At 44.2% G+C, this 15,403-nt stretch overlaps 1 protein-coding gene across 2 annotated transcripts in view; it reads left to right on the forward strand.

The window, feature by feature from the left end:
• Positions 1 to 349: 349 nt before the first annotated feature.
• Positions 350 to 15,403, forward strand: part of LOC112265307 (tyrosine-protein kinase BAZ1B) — a 29,946-nt gene continuing 14,892 nt past the window's right edge. The window contains exons 1-11 of one of the 2 annotated variants that reach the window (XM_024442473.2): positions 350 to 481; positions 1,042 to 1,161; positions 2,665 to 2,781; positions 3,617 to 3,761; positions 3,965 to 4,181; positions 6,154 to 6,275; positions 6,537 to 6,734; positions 8,923 to 9,096; positions 9,321 to 10,893; positions 11,933 to 12,071; positions 12,300 to 12,433. In XM_024442473.2, coding sequence (XP_024298241.1) covers positions 1,043 to 1,161; positions 2,665 to 2,781; positions 3,617 to 3,761; positions 3,965 to 4,181; positions 6,154 to 6,275; positions 6,537 to 6,734; positions 8,923 to 9,096; positions 9,321 to 10,893; positions 11,933 to 12,071; positions 12,300 to 12,433 — 2,938 coding nt within the window. In that variant the 5' untranslated portion in view covers positions 350 to 481; position 1,042. Of the gene's footprint in view, positions 1,162 to 2,664; positions 2,782 to 3,616; positions 3,762 to 3,964; positions 4,182 to 6,153; positions 6,276 to 6,536; positions 6,735 to 8,922; positions 9,097 to 9,320; positions 10,894 to 11,932; positions 12,072 to 12,299; positions 12,434 to 15,403 lie in introns of both variants that reach the window. The other variant, XM_024442471.2, reaches the window with a different exon arrangement.

Below are 15,403 nucleotides of genomic sequence, written 5' to 3' on the forward strand. Positions count from 1 at the left end.
CAGATAGAACAAGGAGCCATATATTTCACCAGATGTATGAGTGTGAAGCATCCGGTTGGCGTTTCCACTCCCTACCAAATATGATGAGAGGAAGCCCAGTGACCGGCAGTTGGAGAAGATGAATTTTGGCCGACAATTATGCTAATTTTCTCACCGAAGAAACATTTAATCTCAATACAGTTTTATGTGCCCAAAACTAAAATATGTTACGAACAGAGTGGACTAGGTTTAGTAGATTTGACCCTTTGCCAAAGTTTATTTTTAAAAATGCCGTTGTTTAGAAAGAGTGCAAGGGCGAAGTGAGTTACGGAAATATGCAAACACATGCTAGAACACGCCAATAGGATCGCTCTTTGTGAGACCAATCGAAAACGAGAGGGGCGGGATAAATCTAACGCCGCTGTTTGCTGTGGGGGAAACTGAGTTTTGGGGTTGTGCAGAATTTTGCCGGGCGGGAACTCCCGCCATTTTTTCAACCCAGGTGATAACCTCTTGGATATTTCTATTAAGTTGTTACAACCCTTTACTATTATTGTAACAACTTCAACTTTCAAGGACGGAAACTGCGAGTAAAAAAAAAATCGCTCCATTAGAAGAGGCCTAGTCTTTGGAGAACGGAGAGAGCGCGCCAGATCCCCTGACGGGAACCTCCGCTGTTGCCGCGAGTTGGAGAATCCTGTCAGCTCGCCTCTCCATCCTCTGGGACTAGCTAGCATAAGTTTATCTGTATAGCCTACCCGAAGAGTCCATTATCAGTTAACACTTTTAAACCGCTGTTTTTGACAAGTTCGTGTTGATAAACAATGACACAACTACCGGCGAACAGAACAAGGATGCGATTTGACTGCTAGCAAGAAGTGCTGTGTTATTGTTTTGCAACGAGGATTTAGCCGACTGGCTAGCTAGCTTGCTACACGTTGAATGCTCCTGGAATATTTTGGGATACTTGACTACATGCTAAGGCCATATTGTGATATTTTGCGTAGTTTTGTACTAGGAGTTTTATTTGTAAAGACGTCATCGCTGCCGTTTCGTACTCAGGATGGCACCACTGCTGGGCCGGAAACCCTACCCGCTGGTTAAGCCGCTAGCCGAGCCGCCAGGCCCAGAGGAGGAGGTCTACATCATCGAACACACCAAGGAGGCCTTCAGGAACAAAGAGTATCCTTTCACATTATGGCAACGCCGACTCAGTTCGCCAGCTAGCTGACTATCAAAGCACAACCATTATGTACACTAATTGGGACTTCGCGTTTTGTCAGTGTTTTAACATGTTATTCACCTTCTGACCTTTTGATGTTTAATAACTAAATACTGTAGAATGTTGTCTTTGTCGTAATATGAGCACACAGTGTTATTTCGTAGCCAAAGTTGTGCTCTCTTTTCAAAACTAGCTAACTAGACAAACAGTAGCTAAGTTAACTACTACTAGATTTATTTGAGAATAGTACTATCCAGCAATCTATCGAGCTGATTTATGCCTAACTGATTTGGGGTAATTCCCAAGATCTGTTTAAGTTTGTTATGGCGCGTTTGTTAGCATAGCTAGCTAACTTTACAGAGTAGATTGAAGAGCAGCTAACTACAGACAGACAACGTCACAGATTACATCACGTCGGTTCTGACACTAGCTCATCAAATCGGTCTGATTTGACATGCAGATAAAATTGGCATGTTTGACTTGTTGTAAATACAACTGTTATGACGACATGTGAGAAAAAGCAAACGTGTTTGTGCCATGAACCACTTTCCAATCAAGTGTAGCTGGTGTAGGCTGCCTGGCATGCCCGATTGATATTAAACATGTAACGTTATCGTTCAGGTTGCTCAACTGTGTAGTAACAATGCAGTTCAATGCGTTGTTTTGAAGTCCCCTAGCCCTACTAGCAATAGTTACAGAAGTATTTTGGTGCCCCACGTGAGTTCGAGATAATGTATTGCTCCAGGAGGCTGCATAACTGGCTGCATAACTTACTAGGCCATCATCACCACTTTTTGTGTTTCTAGTCTAAAGGTACAGTACACTAACCTAATTTGATAAGCAGCTAATTGAGCCGCCTGTAAGCAAACCCTAACACTACTATCCCAATGTACACCATCATCAACCCAAAATGTTTGTGCTCTGCATTTTGTCAGTAAGTGTAATATAATGGGTGACGTTTGTACTGCTTAACATCTAGCTAGCCTATAGCCATTGGGGTTATAGATGCCAAAGTCATGATGATATCGGGACATGACTTAACACATTGCTTAGCCTCTACAGACAGGAACACTGTTAGATTTAGTTTCAGCTGGAGCACAGTGTTTCTGGGTATTACCCTGCACTTTGGCTCTGTTATGAAAGGATCCGAATAATATATATATATATATATATATATATATATATATATATATATATATATATATATATATATATATATATATATATATATATATATATATATATATATATATATGGTGTGGGATGTCTCTCACACTCACTTTTAATTATTGAGATCAATTGCTGCTAACATGATTAATTAATTATAAATCAGGGGTCTCTGGGTTTACCGTAGAGCTAACTGAGTCAAGTGACTAAGTGGATATTCCTATCCTGTATCCTAGTACTCATACTATGATCATTTGAAGGGAATATGTGTTGTTATCCTGATGAAATGGCTACAGAGAGTATGAGGCGCGCTTGCAGAGGTACGCCGAACGCATCTGGACATGCAAGAGTACCGGCAGCAACCAGCTCACACACAAGGAGGCCTGGGAGGAGGAGCAAGAAGTCACTGAACTGTGAGTAACAAGCAAGTCTAGCTTGAGTGACATTACAACAGAAATGCTCTGTTTCAAAATAAATATAAATTGTTATTCTATACAGAGGCTAAAAAGATCTGTAGCACACACTGCTCACTGTCTCCCGTTGAAGGTCACACGATTCACAGCTGTGTTATTGGACTTTCCCCGTGCGCCTCCTTCCTTTCTATTTGCATGACGTATGGATTGAGTCATCCTTGAATCCAATGATGGGGAGAATGTCTTCATTTTATTTAATGAAAAGAGAGTGCAAAATAAGTGTGTGGCCTGGTCCAGAAACCACCCGTAGCACTTCACACCCCCTAGCACTTGTGTCCATCTGAAGGGATTGGATTAGGGAATGTTTTTACACAAGGTCTAGATTCTCTCGTTTGATAAGTTTCAGGACCGTGTGTCCAGGTTGGCTGCTGTGGCATTGAGTCATGCAGGATCAGCAACCGTATTTAAAGATGTCTATTTATACTATGCAGGGAAGCCTGGGTTTGAATCTGCTTCCCCTGCTGGAGAAGTGGTTGTGTACAGGTAGGATAGACATGGGTGGTCCCAGCATTCCGTTTCATTGAGATGTTACCATTTGTATTCATTCCTCTGCTCGGACTGCTGCGTGCACGTTTATGAATTACGGAAAGCATTTGCGGGTGACTCGAACAGTGAAAATAGCAATAGCCATACAAAGCCACCATCTGTCAAAATGAATTGCGTGAATGTGCACCAATAAACCCAAATCAGTTAGCATAAGAAGACTGTTTATTGCTGCCAATTTCTATTGAGTGTTCGATAAATGAGATGTTTGACATGAGTGTTTTATGTCCAGGCTTCAGGAGGAATACCCACTATGGTTCGAGAAGCCCGTCCTGGAGATGGTCCATCACAACACGGTCTCCCTGGACAAGCTGGTGGACCAGGCCTGGGTGGAGATCCTCACCAAGTACGCCGTAGACGAAGAGTGTGACTTTCTGGTGAGGTTGTCTTTTATTTTGGTCGAATGCTGTGAATGTTTGTTTTCATGTGGAGAGATGGTAGTCTATGAAGGTGGAATAAATACTTTTCATGGAAAATATGTTGATTAAAAAAATACACTTTTTTTTTTACACATTTTTACACGTAATTAATCTGAAAAACATTTTTACCCCCCTTCCCAAATTATTTTTGGGGTCTTTAGGTGGGGAAGGAAAAGAGTTTGCGGGTTAAGGTTGTGAAGATACACCCCCTTGAAGGGAACGCTGAGGGGGAGACGTCGGAGAAGAAGCTAGAGGGAGCCTGCGACTCTCCTTCCAGCGACAAGGAGAATGCCAGCCAGGAGAACCAGAAGAAGGAACAACAGCTGACCAGAGAGGAGAGCCCCAGGGAGACCAGGGAAAGCAGGAGAGAGAGCCTCAGTGAGTACAACACATTTGGGTCATGTTGTACTAGAAATTATATTATTTGATTTTGGGTAACCTGCACCAAAATCCATAACATAGTAGGGGTGTAAATGTTTAAATGAAATTGGGAGCCTTAATGTTAAGAAACATTCCTAACAGCTAAAACAATGTCCCTACAACATTCTTATGACAGTGCACTTATCACAAAACATATTATTTTCTGTGTTATAGCCTTAACCAGACAATATCCTATAAAAGCTTGGGGAACATTTTTTAAAGGTAGACTCAGCGATATGAAGTGAATGCAGAAAGGAAACAACATAGTGGGTCAACTTATGCAACAACTAAGAGCGTTGAAGTGCAAGAATACTTCTCTGCTGTTTTGGTGCCCTGGCTACCACGCTGTTAACTGTGTGAATCAAGCCCATGTGCAGTGACTGTCAGGGCAACATGCTGCATGGTGCTCATCTCTATCCTAGCCTATTCATTGATAGGCCCTGTATTATGGAAGTTGCGAGGCATTGCAAGCCAAGAAATTGTGATCTACAGCATTCCATTGCGAGAGACAGCTTTTGGTTGCCGGTAGATAGGCATAGTAAATGGTTCTGACTGTCTGCCTGGTGCCTGACCTGCCTATACTGTGCCCCTCCCCTCTGTCTCCTCCGTTCCAAAAATACTGAGTCTTAGGAGTCAATTCCTAGCGGAATCTAATCTTGACACTGCAAAATGCGGGTGAGCTTGCAAGGAATTGTAGTTAAGTTGGAAAAAATGGCAGAGAGAGGCAAGCAACATCCGGTGAAGTCCTCTGGCAATACTTTGAGAAGTTAAATGAGAAGGAAATGTTAACTTTGCAAGATAGAATTGGGGTACAGTAATGGTAGTACAGGTGCAATGTTTAACCATCTGAAAGGGATGCACAGTGAGACCCAAACCATTGCTGGCAGCAGCACAGCTTCATTGTGAAATGTATGATTTTTTTGTGGTTGTAAATGGAAAACCACAGAAAAAAATGTAAATGTCAGTTTAAACAATGTGTCAAACTCGTTCCGTGGAGGGCCGTGTCTGGGGGTTTTCGCTCCTCCCTTGTACTTGATTGATGAATTAAGATCACTAATTAGTAAGGAACTCCCCTCACCTGGTTGTCTAGGTCTTAATTGAAACCAAAAACCAGCAGACATTAGGCCGGGGGGGGGGGGAAGAGTACGCCCCCCTTTTTCTTCTCCCCAATTTCGTGGTATCCAATTGGTAGTTAGTCGTGTCCCATCGCTGCAACTCCCGTACGGACTCGGGAGAGGTGAAGGTCAAGAGCTGTGCGTCCTCCGAAACACAACCCAGCCAAGCCGCACTGCTTCTTGACACAATGCCCTCTTAACCCGGAAGCCAGCTGCACCAACGTATCGGAGGAAACACCGTTCACCTGGAGACAGTGTCAGCTTACAGGTGCCGAGCCAGCCACAGGAGTTGATAGAGCGCAATGGGACAAGGAAATCTCGGCCTGCCAAACACTCTTCTAACCCAGACAACGCTGGGGAATTGAGCTGCCTCATGGGTCTCCCAGCCACGGCCAGCTGTGACAGTCTGGAATCAAACCCGGGTCTGTAGTGACGCCTCAAGGTCTAAGTGCCTTAGACCACTGCGCCACTCGGGAGGCCCCCTCAAATGGATTTTAACAAAATATTGGTCCTCTAAAAAATACGGCCCTGCGTTGAATTTCAAAATCCTGACGTGGCCCTCGAGCCAAAAAGTTTGCCCACCCCTGCTTTAGGCCCTCCATGGAATGAGTTTGACACCCATTATTATTATTATTTTTAATGTCACATCCCTATAACACAGCACGTGGAACATATTAAAGAGATTTGATGTCTATTGGACAAACCTGGATGATTCTTTTTTTTATTTAAATGTACATGTAAAAATAGCATAGGATCCACACAGGCCTGATCTGTTGACATGTGTTAAAGTATACTGTGTGCTTGTTTGCCATTAGGTGATCGAGCACGGCGCTCCCCCAGGAAAACTCCCACCGCTATGAAGGAGGAGAAGAAGAGATGGGTGATGCCAAAGTTCCTTCCACACAAGTATGATGTGAAGCTGATCAGCGAAGACAAGGTTGGTGTCCTCTCCACTGTTTTAAAATGTCTATTGTTTACCTCCGACCATCAAGTGCACGTTTTATGTAACTGGGTCGTGTTCATTGGTTACAAAATGGATTTAAACAGAAAGAGGCTGCCTGAACTTGTTGAATAAGAGACACATTTTTGTTTTTCGTTACCAAATTGATTTAAAACATTTTCCATTGCATACTCTAATGAACACAACACTTGCGTCTGTTATGTAATTTATATAAATGTTTAAACCCTACACCAACAGGTCATCAGTGATGTCCCAGTGGACAGCCTCTTCCGGACTGAGCGCCCTCCAACCAAGGAGATCATGCGCTACTTCATCCGCCACTATGCACTCCGGCTTGGGATGGGAGAGACGGCCCCCTGGGTGGTGGAGGATGAACTGGTGAAGAAGTTCAACCTGCCCAGCAAATTCAGCGACTTCCTCCTGGATCCACACAAGGTAAACCTGGATTTCTATGGTGTTTTGTACTTTTGTTTGTTTGTCCAAAAACCTCCACACATACTCCTGTTGGTGTAGGAGCTCTGGATTATGTGATAGAATACAACAGTAAGACAAAACGGGAAAAAATATTGCCTTTCAGAAAGTATTCATACCCCCTGAATTATTCCACTTTTTGTTCTCTTACAGCCTGAATTCAAAATAATAATAAAAATATCATCGGTCTACACACAATACCCCATAATGACAGTGAAAACATGTTTTTACAAAATGTTGCTAATTTATTGAAACTGAAATACAGAAATATATCTCATTTAAATTACTATTCACACCCCTGAGTCAATACTTTGTAGAAACACCTTTGGCAGTGATTACAGCTGTGAGTCTTTCTGGGTAACTCTGTAAAACTATTTCACACCTGGATTGTGCAACATTTGCATTCTTTTTTTTTGTTTTTGTTGTTGAAGTTTACCCCCTTTTTCTCCCCCATTTCGTGGTGTCCAATTGTTAGTAGCACAAGTATGATGTGAAGCTGATCAGCGAAGACAAGGTTGGTGTCCTCTCCACTGTTTTAAAATGTCTATTGTTTACCTCCGACCATCAAGTGCACGTTTTATGTAACTGGGTCGTGTTCATTGGTTACAAAATGGATTTAAACAGAAAGAGGCTGCCTGAACTTGTTGAATAATGAGACTATCATGTCTCATCGCTACAACTCCCGTACGGGCTCGGGAGAGACGAAGGTTGAAAGTCATGCGTCCTCCGATACACAACCCAACCAAGCCGCACTGCTTCTTAACACGGCGCGCATCCAACCCGGAAGCCAGCCGCTTCAATGTGTCGGAGGAAACACCGTGCACCTGGCAACCTTGGTTAGCGTGCACTGTGCCCGGCCCGCCACAGGAGTCGCTGGTGCGCGATGAGACAAGGATACCCCTACCGGCCAAGCCCTCCCTAAGCCGGACGACGCTAGGCCAATTGTGCATCGCCCCACGGACCTCCCGGTCGTGGCCGGTTACGACAGAGCCTGGACGCGAACTCAGAGTCTCTGGTGGCACAGCCCTTAACCACTGCGCCACCCGGGAGGCCACCAACATTTGCATTCTAATATAATATCTTCAAGCTCTGTCAAATTGGTTGTTGATCATTGCTATTCAACTATTTCCAGGTCTTGCCATAGATTTGAAGTAGTTTAAGTCAAAACTAACTCGGCCACTCAGGAACATTCCCTGTCTTTGTGGTAAGCAACTCTAGTATAGATTTGGCCTTAGGTGATTGTCTTCCCGAAAGGTGAATTAATCTCCCAGTGTCTGGTGGAAAGCAGACTGAACCAGATATTCCTCTAGAATTTTGCCTGTGCTTAGGTCCACTGTCTTTTTTTTTTCCTTTTCTTTTTTCTGAAAAAGCATACACAGCATGATGCAGCCTCTACTTTAAAATATAGAGAGTGGTACTCAGTAATGTGTTGTGTTGGATTTGCCCTAAACAGAACACTTTGTATTCAGGAGAAAAAGTGAATTGCTTTGCCACATTTTTACTTCAGTGCCTTGTTGCAAACATTGTTGCAAACAGGATGCCTGTTTTGGAGTATTTGTATTTTGCAAAGGCTTCCTTTTCACTCTTGTCAATTAGGTTAGTATTGTGGAGTAACTACAATGTTCTTGATCCATCCTCAGTTTTCTCCTATCACAGTCATTCAACTCTGTAACTGTTTTAAAGTCCCCATTGTTTGGCCTTATGGTGACATCCCTAACCGGTTTCCTTCCTCTACGGCAACTGAGTTTCCGAAGATGCCTCTATCTTTGTAGTGATTGGACGTATTGATACACCATCCAAAGTGTGAATTTAATAACTTCACCATACTCAAAGGGGTATTCATTGTCTGCTTTTTCTTTTTACCCATCTACCAATAGATGCCCTTCTTTGTGAGGATTTTGAAAAACTCCCTGTTCTTTGTGGTTTAATCTGTTTGAAATTCACTGCTCGACTGAGGGATCTTATAATTATCTGAATGTGTTGGGCACAGGGATGAGGCGGTCATTAAAATAAATAATCAACACCATTATTGCACACAGTGTGTCCATGCGACTTAAGTTGAGCAGTGTGAATATTTTCTGAAGGCATTGTATGCATGTTTTTATGAAACATTTTGTTTTTAATTATGTGACTAATAGTTTTTGCCTTCTAGTTTTTCGCAGAGAATCCAGTCTCAACCAAGCGCAGGAGCCTGAGCTCAACAGAGGGCAAACCCAGTAAGAAGCTGAAGACCTCGAACACCCCGGGAGGAGTGAATTCAGGGAACGAGAAGAAAAAGGATTCTCTTGGCATGCCCCTGAGCCCCACGATCTGGGGCCACATGCAGGTTTGTCAAATTTTATACATGCTGATGTAATCTGATTTGCAGATATTTTTGCTGGATTCATGGTTTTATAAAGAATCTTAGTTCACCTGGAATATGACTGTTGGTAGATAAACACAGGGTTTGTTTTCCTTATTTGACCATTGAGAATGTAAATGTTCAGTAGAATTTGCAGATTTAGTCTGTTGCTTTGGATTGAATCAATAATGCATCCATTTATATTGTAGATGAAAATGAATGGCTCGCCTCTGAAGGTAAAGAATTCTGGAACCCCCAAGAAAAGAGATGGTGGGGCCTCTGTCCTCTCCTCTCCAAAATCCAGCAAAAAACCCAGGGATAAGAAATCTGCTGCTGGCAAAAAGACCCCTGGCAAGAGTGGTCAGAAGATATCCTCCAAAAAGGATGAAAAGGGTGGAGGTGCCAAGAAGCCCAAGATGAAGCAGATGACCCTGTTGGACTTGGCCAAGAACCCTCTCTCCGCTGGAAGCCCCAAGAAGAGAGCCCGGAGCACTGGCCCAGGGACCCCCAAACTGGGCAAGCCCCTCCACCCCATGGCCCTGCATCTGCTGCGCTACTACAAGGAGCACAAGGGCAAGGAGGACAAGAGGAACGCCATGTCCTGTCTCATATCCAAGGCAGCCAAGGCCCTCTCGCCTGAGGACCGGGGCCGGCTGCCAGAGGAGCTCCGAGACCTGGTCCTGAAGCGCTGGGAGCTGCTGGAGCAGAAGAAGAAATGGGCGGCCATGAGCGAGGAGGAGAAGCAAGATGTGATGAGAAAGAGGCGTGAGGAGATCAGGGAGAAACTCCGGGAGAAGACCAAGGAGCGGCGGGAGAAGGAGCTGCAGGTGCGCCGTGAGCAGCAGCGCCGCTATGAGGACCTGGAGATTGAGGGCGGCAAGGCACTTCCTGTCTTCAAGCTGGTTGACATGCCAGAGGGCCTGCCCAACTCCCTGTTCGGAGACGTGGCCATGGTAGCGGACTTCCTCAACTGCTACGCGGGCCTGCTGATGCCCGATGACCAGTACCCGGTGACGGCAGTGGCCCTGATGGAGGCTCTGGCCGGGGAGAAGGCAGGTTTCCTATACCTGAACCGTGTGCTGGTGGTGCTGCTGCAGACCCTGCTGCAGGATGAGCTGGCTGAGGGCTACAGCGAGCTGGACATGCCCCTGTCGGAGATCCCCCTCACCCTCCACTCTGTCTCGGAGCTGGTGCGCCTGTGCCTGCGGCCGTGTGACGCCCACGGCGATGACTCTGGCCAGGGCTCTGGGGGGGATGACTGGGGCCCCCTAGGGGGATTCGACCAGGTGGTAAGCGGTGAGTTCCTCGAGCAGCTGGAGGCGGTGGAGGTGTTTGAGCTGACGTCGACGGAGAAGGCCAGCCTGCTGGTAGCACTGTGTCACCGCATCCTCATGACCTACTCGGTGGAGGACCACGTGGACTCCATGCAGCAGCGCTCGGCCGAGCTGTGGAAGGAGAGGTTGGCCTCGCTCAAGGAGGTCAACGACCGCAAGCGGGCTGAGAAGCAGCGGCGTAAGGAACAAGCCGAGGTCAAAGGTGAGGAGGCTGCCAGTGGCGACACGCCATCAGCCACCGCTGGCGACACGCCATCAGCCACCGCCAAGGTGGAGAAAAAGAAAGAGGGAAGCGCTAAGAAAGAGGTGAAGAAGGTGAAAGCAGAGCCAGTGGCCGCGGAGCCGGTGGCCACCGAGTCGGAAGACATGATCAGTACGGTGAAGAGTAGGAGGCTGATGTCCATCCAGGCCAAGAAGGAAAAGGAGGAGCAGGACAAACAGAACAAGGGTAAGGACAGCTGAGAGTATTATAGGTCATTAGACTGGGCCTTTTTTCCTGTTCAAGTCACATGGTAAGGAAATACTCCTATCACTAGTCATAGAAAAATCTTAAACATGTAAACAGAAAACATGTCGTCCCCCATGAATGATGCAGCGCTTCCCATGAGCCAATCAGTGTAATTTTGTAAATGCCAGATCTCCATGGCAAGACGCATCATTCGCTCACTTTTAGTCAAAATCGGGACATTGGTGTTTGAGATCTCGTGGGTTAGCTAGACTCATCCCTGAGCATGTGTGCCAAATATCATCACTCTGAGTCAAACAGTTTAAGAGAGCTAAAAGTGTCTGTTATATCGCCACCATGTTGTCGATATGAATGTTCTTGCATATGTTATGTCTTGGCGGTGTTTGTAACATGTGTACCAAATATTGTTATAATATGAATGTCTTTTGACTGATTTATATGCATTTGTATCAGACAACGTGAAAGTTTATTGGTCATTAGTCTTGAAAATACTGCATTGAGACCTTTGTCCATAGATGCCACATCAAGTTTTGTGTAGATCGGTCAGTTGGTGCCAGAAGAATAGCGTTGAAGTGTTTTTTGCAAATTCAAAATGGCGGAGTCCTTGAGGCCCCTAAGTCAAACAGGGTGAGGGGCTTGACCTTTGAAATTTATCATTTTCAATCTCTTGTTACAGCGCCAATATCTGACCAATCAGTGTAATTTTGTAAATGCCAGATCTTTATGGTAAGACAAATCATTCACACAAGTTTCATCAAAAATGGGGCCAATATGATCTGAGGTCGCGTGTGACTAACGTACTAACAGACGGAGACCGATCCAAAGTCCTCTCCCCGATTTTTGTTTTGGAGGACAATTAGAAAAGATGAGATGACTATGGTTGAATTTGAGCCAAACAATGCTGAGTCCGTGGTTGCATAGGTGATGTATGCAATGGGAATGCTCTGTTATGTGCCTATTTAAAACAAAGCGTCTTTTTTGGTGTCACCGGCCACCAATAATTCAGTTTCTCTCCCCTCAGAGCGCATGGAGAAGGAGGCGGAGGAAGAACGTGTCCGCAAGCAGAAGGCTGCAGCAGAGAGGGCCTTCCAGGACGGCATCGCCAAAGCCAAACTGGTGCTGAGAAGAATCCCACTGGGAACTGATCGAAACCATAACAGGTCAGCACGCACACTTCAATGATGCACAACCGGTTCAGGTGTTTCATTTACAGTTTACTCTTGATACATGCACATCACTTATATGGTATAGTGCACGCATCCTCAATGGTCCCAAGACTTTGGATATATTAGGAATCAACAACTATGTCAAATGTAAACTAAATTAATGTCACAGATGGTTTATATTACCGTCGGTATTGACCTTCCAGCTCTTTGTGTCTGTGTTAGGTACTGGCTGTTTTCTGATGTGGTGCCTGGCCTGTACATAGAGAAGGGCTGGGTGCACGAGAGCATTGACTATAGCTACACCCTCACCCTGGAAGAGGCTACAGCCGAGCCTGAAGACGAGGAGGAGACTAACGGTGAGTTATTACACTGTCATCACATCTGAGAGTCTGCAAACCATAAGCTGTACTGTGTTTAGTGCCTCATGTCCCAGAAGCGTAAAAGAATATAATTAATAAATATAGCTGTGAGCAGCAATGACGTATTATAGATGATTTTGAGCATTAGCGTTACATATGCAAAGAAGTTGCTTATAGTTTCCTTGTTTTAGATATCAATACCAAATTCGGTGTGGTTTTTCTTTGGGATGTCAATTAGAAACAATGCTGTGTCCGTGGTTGCATAGGTGATTTATGCAATGGGAATGCTCTGTTATGTGCCTATTTAAAATAGCAATGACAAGTTTCAAGTTAATAGTCCACTGTGGGGTGGATTTACAGTGGTTTAAATGGACACATCTGATTTGGCAAGAACTCATCTTTTGATCAATCCCTTTTGCTTTTTTAAAATTTAGGTAAGACTTGAACCATGGGCTTACATGTCATATGGTTCATGAGAAGATTTTAAAGGTATTTTTAGCATATTCGTGTATGGGCTATTATCCATCTTGGTGTAGTGTGACAATCTTTGAATACGTCAGTGTTATTTTCTTAAACTCTTTAGGGGCTATTGTGATGAGTCAAAATACATTTAGAGTAAATCTGACTTTTAGTCCATGATTATTCTGAGCATTAGCGTTACAGGGCGGCAGGGTAGCCTAGTGGTAGGAGCGTTAGACTAGTAACCGAAAGGCTGCGTGTTCAAATCCCAGAGCTGACACGGTACAAATCTGTCGTTCTGCCCCTGAACGAGGCAGTTAACCCACTGTTCCTAGGCCGTCATTGAAAATATGAATGTGTTCTTAACTGACTTGATATGTTAAATAAAGGTAATAAAAATAAAAAAACATAGTCAAACTGAATTGTTAATAGTTTCCTTATTTATTTTTTTGCCTATCAACTTGAAACTTTGGTATTGATAAGCCATTGTGGAGTGGATTTACAAAGGATTTTAATGGACATGTAAAATCTTCTTTCCTTATTTATCTCTTAACCTAGGGGTTCCTAAACTTTTTGGCCAAAATGTTTGCGACTCCAACCACGTGGGGGGGAAATGTATGTAATTATTAACGGCCAATGTTTATGGCAGTCAACTCACCGTCACTTACTTTTAACGTGCAGCTATGACGGTCATTTGCAAATGAGTCTGACATAAGACACATTATCTCACCACCACTAATGATGTGCTTGATGCATGTCGCATCGGAGCGTCTGAAAACCATGGGGTGTAGTCGACAGTGTGCATCTCTGCTCTCAAATCCAACCTGGAAACATTTTTGGTTTTAATGCAGATGAGAGCACCTAACCCAGCTTCACATGAGTTTGATGGTGCTTCAAGACAACTGGGAACTCAGGAAAAACATGAGGTCAAATCATGATGTCGGTGATCTTTACATCAGCAAGTCTGAGTTCTAGAAAGAGGCCAGACTTCCCGAGTTGTATGACTGTTCAAGCTCTTATTTATTTTATATTTCATGTTTCCAGTTGTCTTGAACACTCTAAAATTGGAGATTTCTGAGTTCCCAGTTGTTTTCAACATTGCATTAATGCTCGGAGGGAGACTGCAGGGTATTCCCTTTGTGACGAACCAAAACACTTGCAGGCTTGTGTTCAGTTTGTTCAGTTTCCCATATATGTCTGTTACATAAGCAAGGAGACATTTTTCTTTTCATTACACAAAGTCTCTTTTGTTTTTATATATCCATTGTGAAAGACAACAGTTCCTCTCTCAATATGAAACATCTTAAAACACTCCATCTTGGTAACCACCAAGCCTTGGTATGAAATAGAACATTGTCATGCTCTGATCCCATACCTCCACATAGTTTGCAAAAAGGCTTGCGCGCAGTGGTTGTGGTTTGATGTAGTTTAGAATCGAAGTTACCTTCCGCAGTAAATCTCTTGAGTTTTGTGCTGCCAGTTGCATATATCATACAGTGCAGAAGGACTCATAACTAGAGTGCAGAGGCCTGCCCGCCATCTCTTAAGATAATTTATTTAGGCACGGTTACATATTTGATCAAATAAAAGTCAACATGTAAACAAGGATCAGAATAACACTTTAGAGCGTCTGTTTGCATCGAGTGCGAGACGAGTGCTCAAGGAACGAGAGACGGTCAGACATTACAGTAGCAGGTAGGCCTATATACAGTGCCTTCGGAAAGTATTCAGACCCCTTGACCTTTTCCGCATCTTCTTGGGTTACAGCCTTAATCTAAAATTTATCAAATTGTTATTTTTCCTCATAAATCTGCACACAATACCCCATAATGACAAAGCAGAAATGTCACACTTAGGTATTCAGACCCTTTACTTTATTTTGTTGAAGCACCTTTCGTAGCGATTACAGCCTCAAGTTTTCTTGTGTATGCCACTAGAAGCTTGGCACACCTGTATTTCTCCCATTCTTGTTTACAGATCCTCTCAAGCTCTGTCAGGTTGGATGGGGAGCTCTTTTCACTTCTCCAGAGATGTTCGATTAGGTTCAAGTCCAGGTTCTGGCTGGGCCACTCAAGAACATTCAGAGACTCCTGTGTTGTCTTGGCTGTGTGCTTAGGGTCGTTGTCCTCTTGGAAGGTGAACCTTCGCCCCAGTTTGAGGTCCTGAGCACTCTAGAGCAGAATTGATCCTTTTCATACATTTTTGCTCCGTTCATCTTTGCCTCGATCCTGACTAGTCTTCCAGTCCCTGCCACTGAAAAACATCTCCACAGCATGATGCTGCCGCCACCATGCTTCACCGTAGGGGTAGTGCCAGGTTTCCTCCAGAAGTGACACTTTGCATTCAGGACAAAGAGTTCAATCTTGGTATCATCAGACCAGAGAATCTTGTTTCTCATGGTCATAGTTTTTAGGTGCCTTTTGGCAAACTCCAAGCAGGCTGTCATAAGCTTTTTATTGAGGCGTGGCTTCTGTCTGGCCACTCTACTATAAAGTCCTGATTTGGTGG

Source organism: Oncorhynchus tshawytscha, linkage group LG13 (assembly GCF_018296145.1).
Source record: "Oncorhynchus tshawytscha isolate Ot180627B linkage group LG13, Otsh_v2.0, whole genome shotgun sequence".
Taxonomy (NCBI): Eukaryota; Metazoa; Chordata; class Actinopteri; order Salmoniformes; family Salmonidae; genus Oncorhynchus; species Oncorhynchus tshawytscha.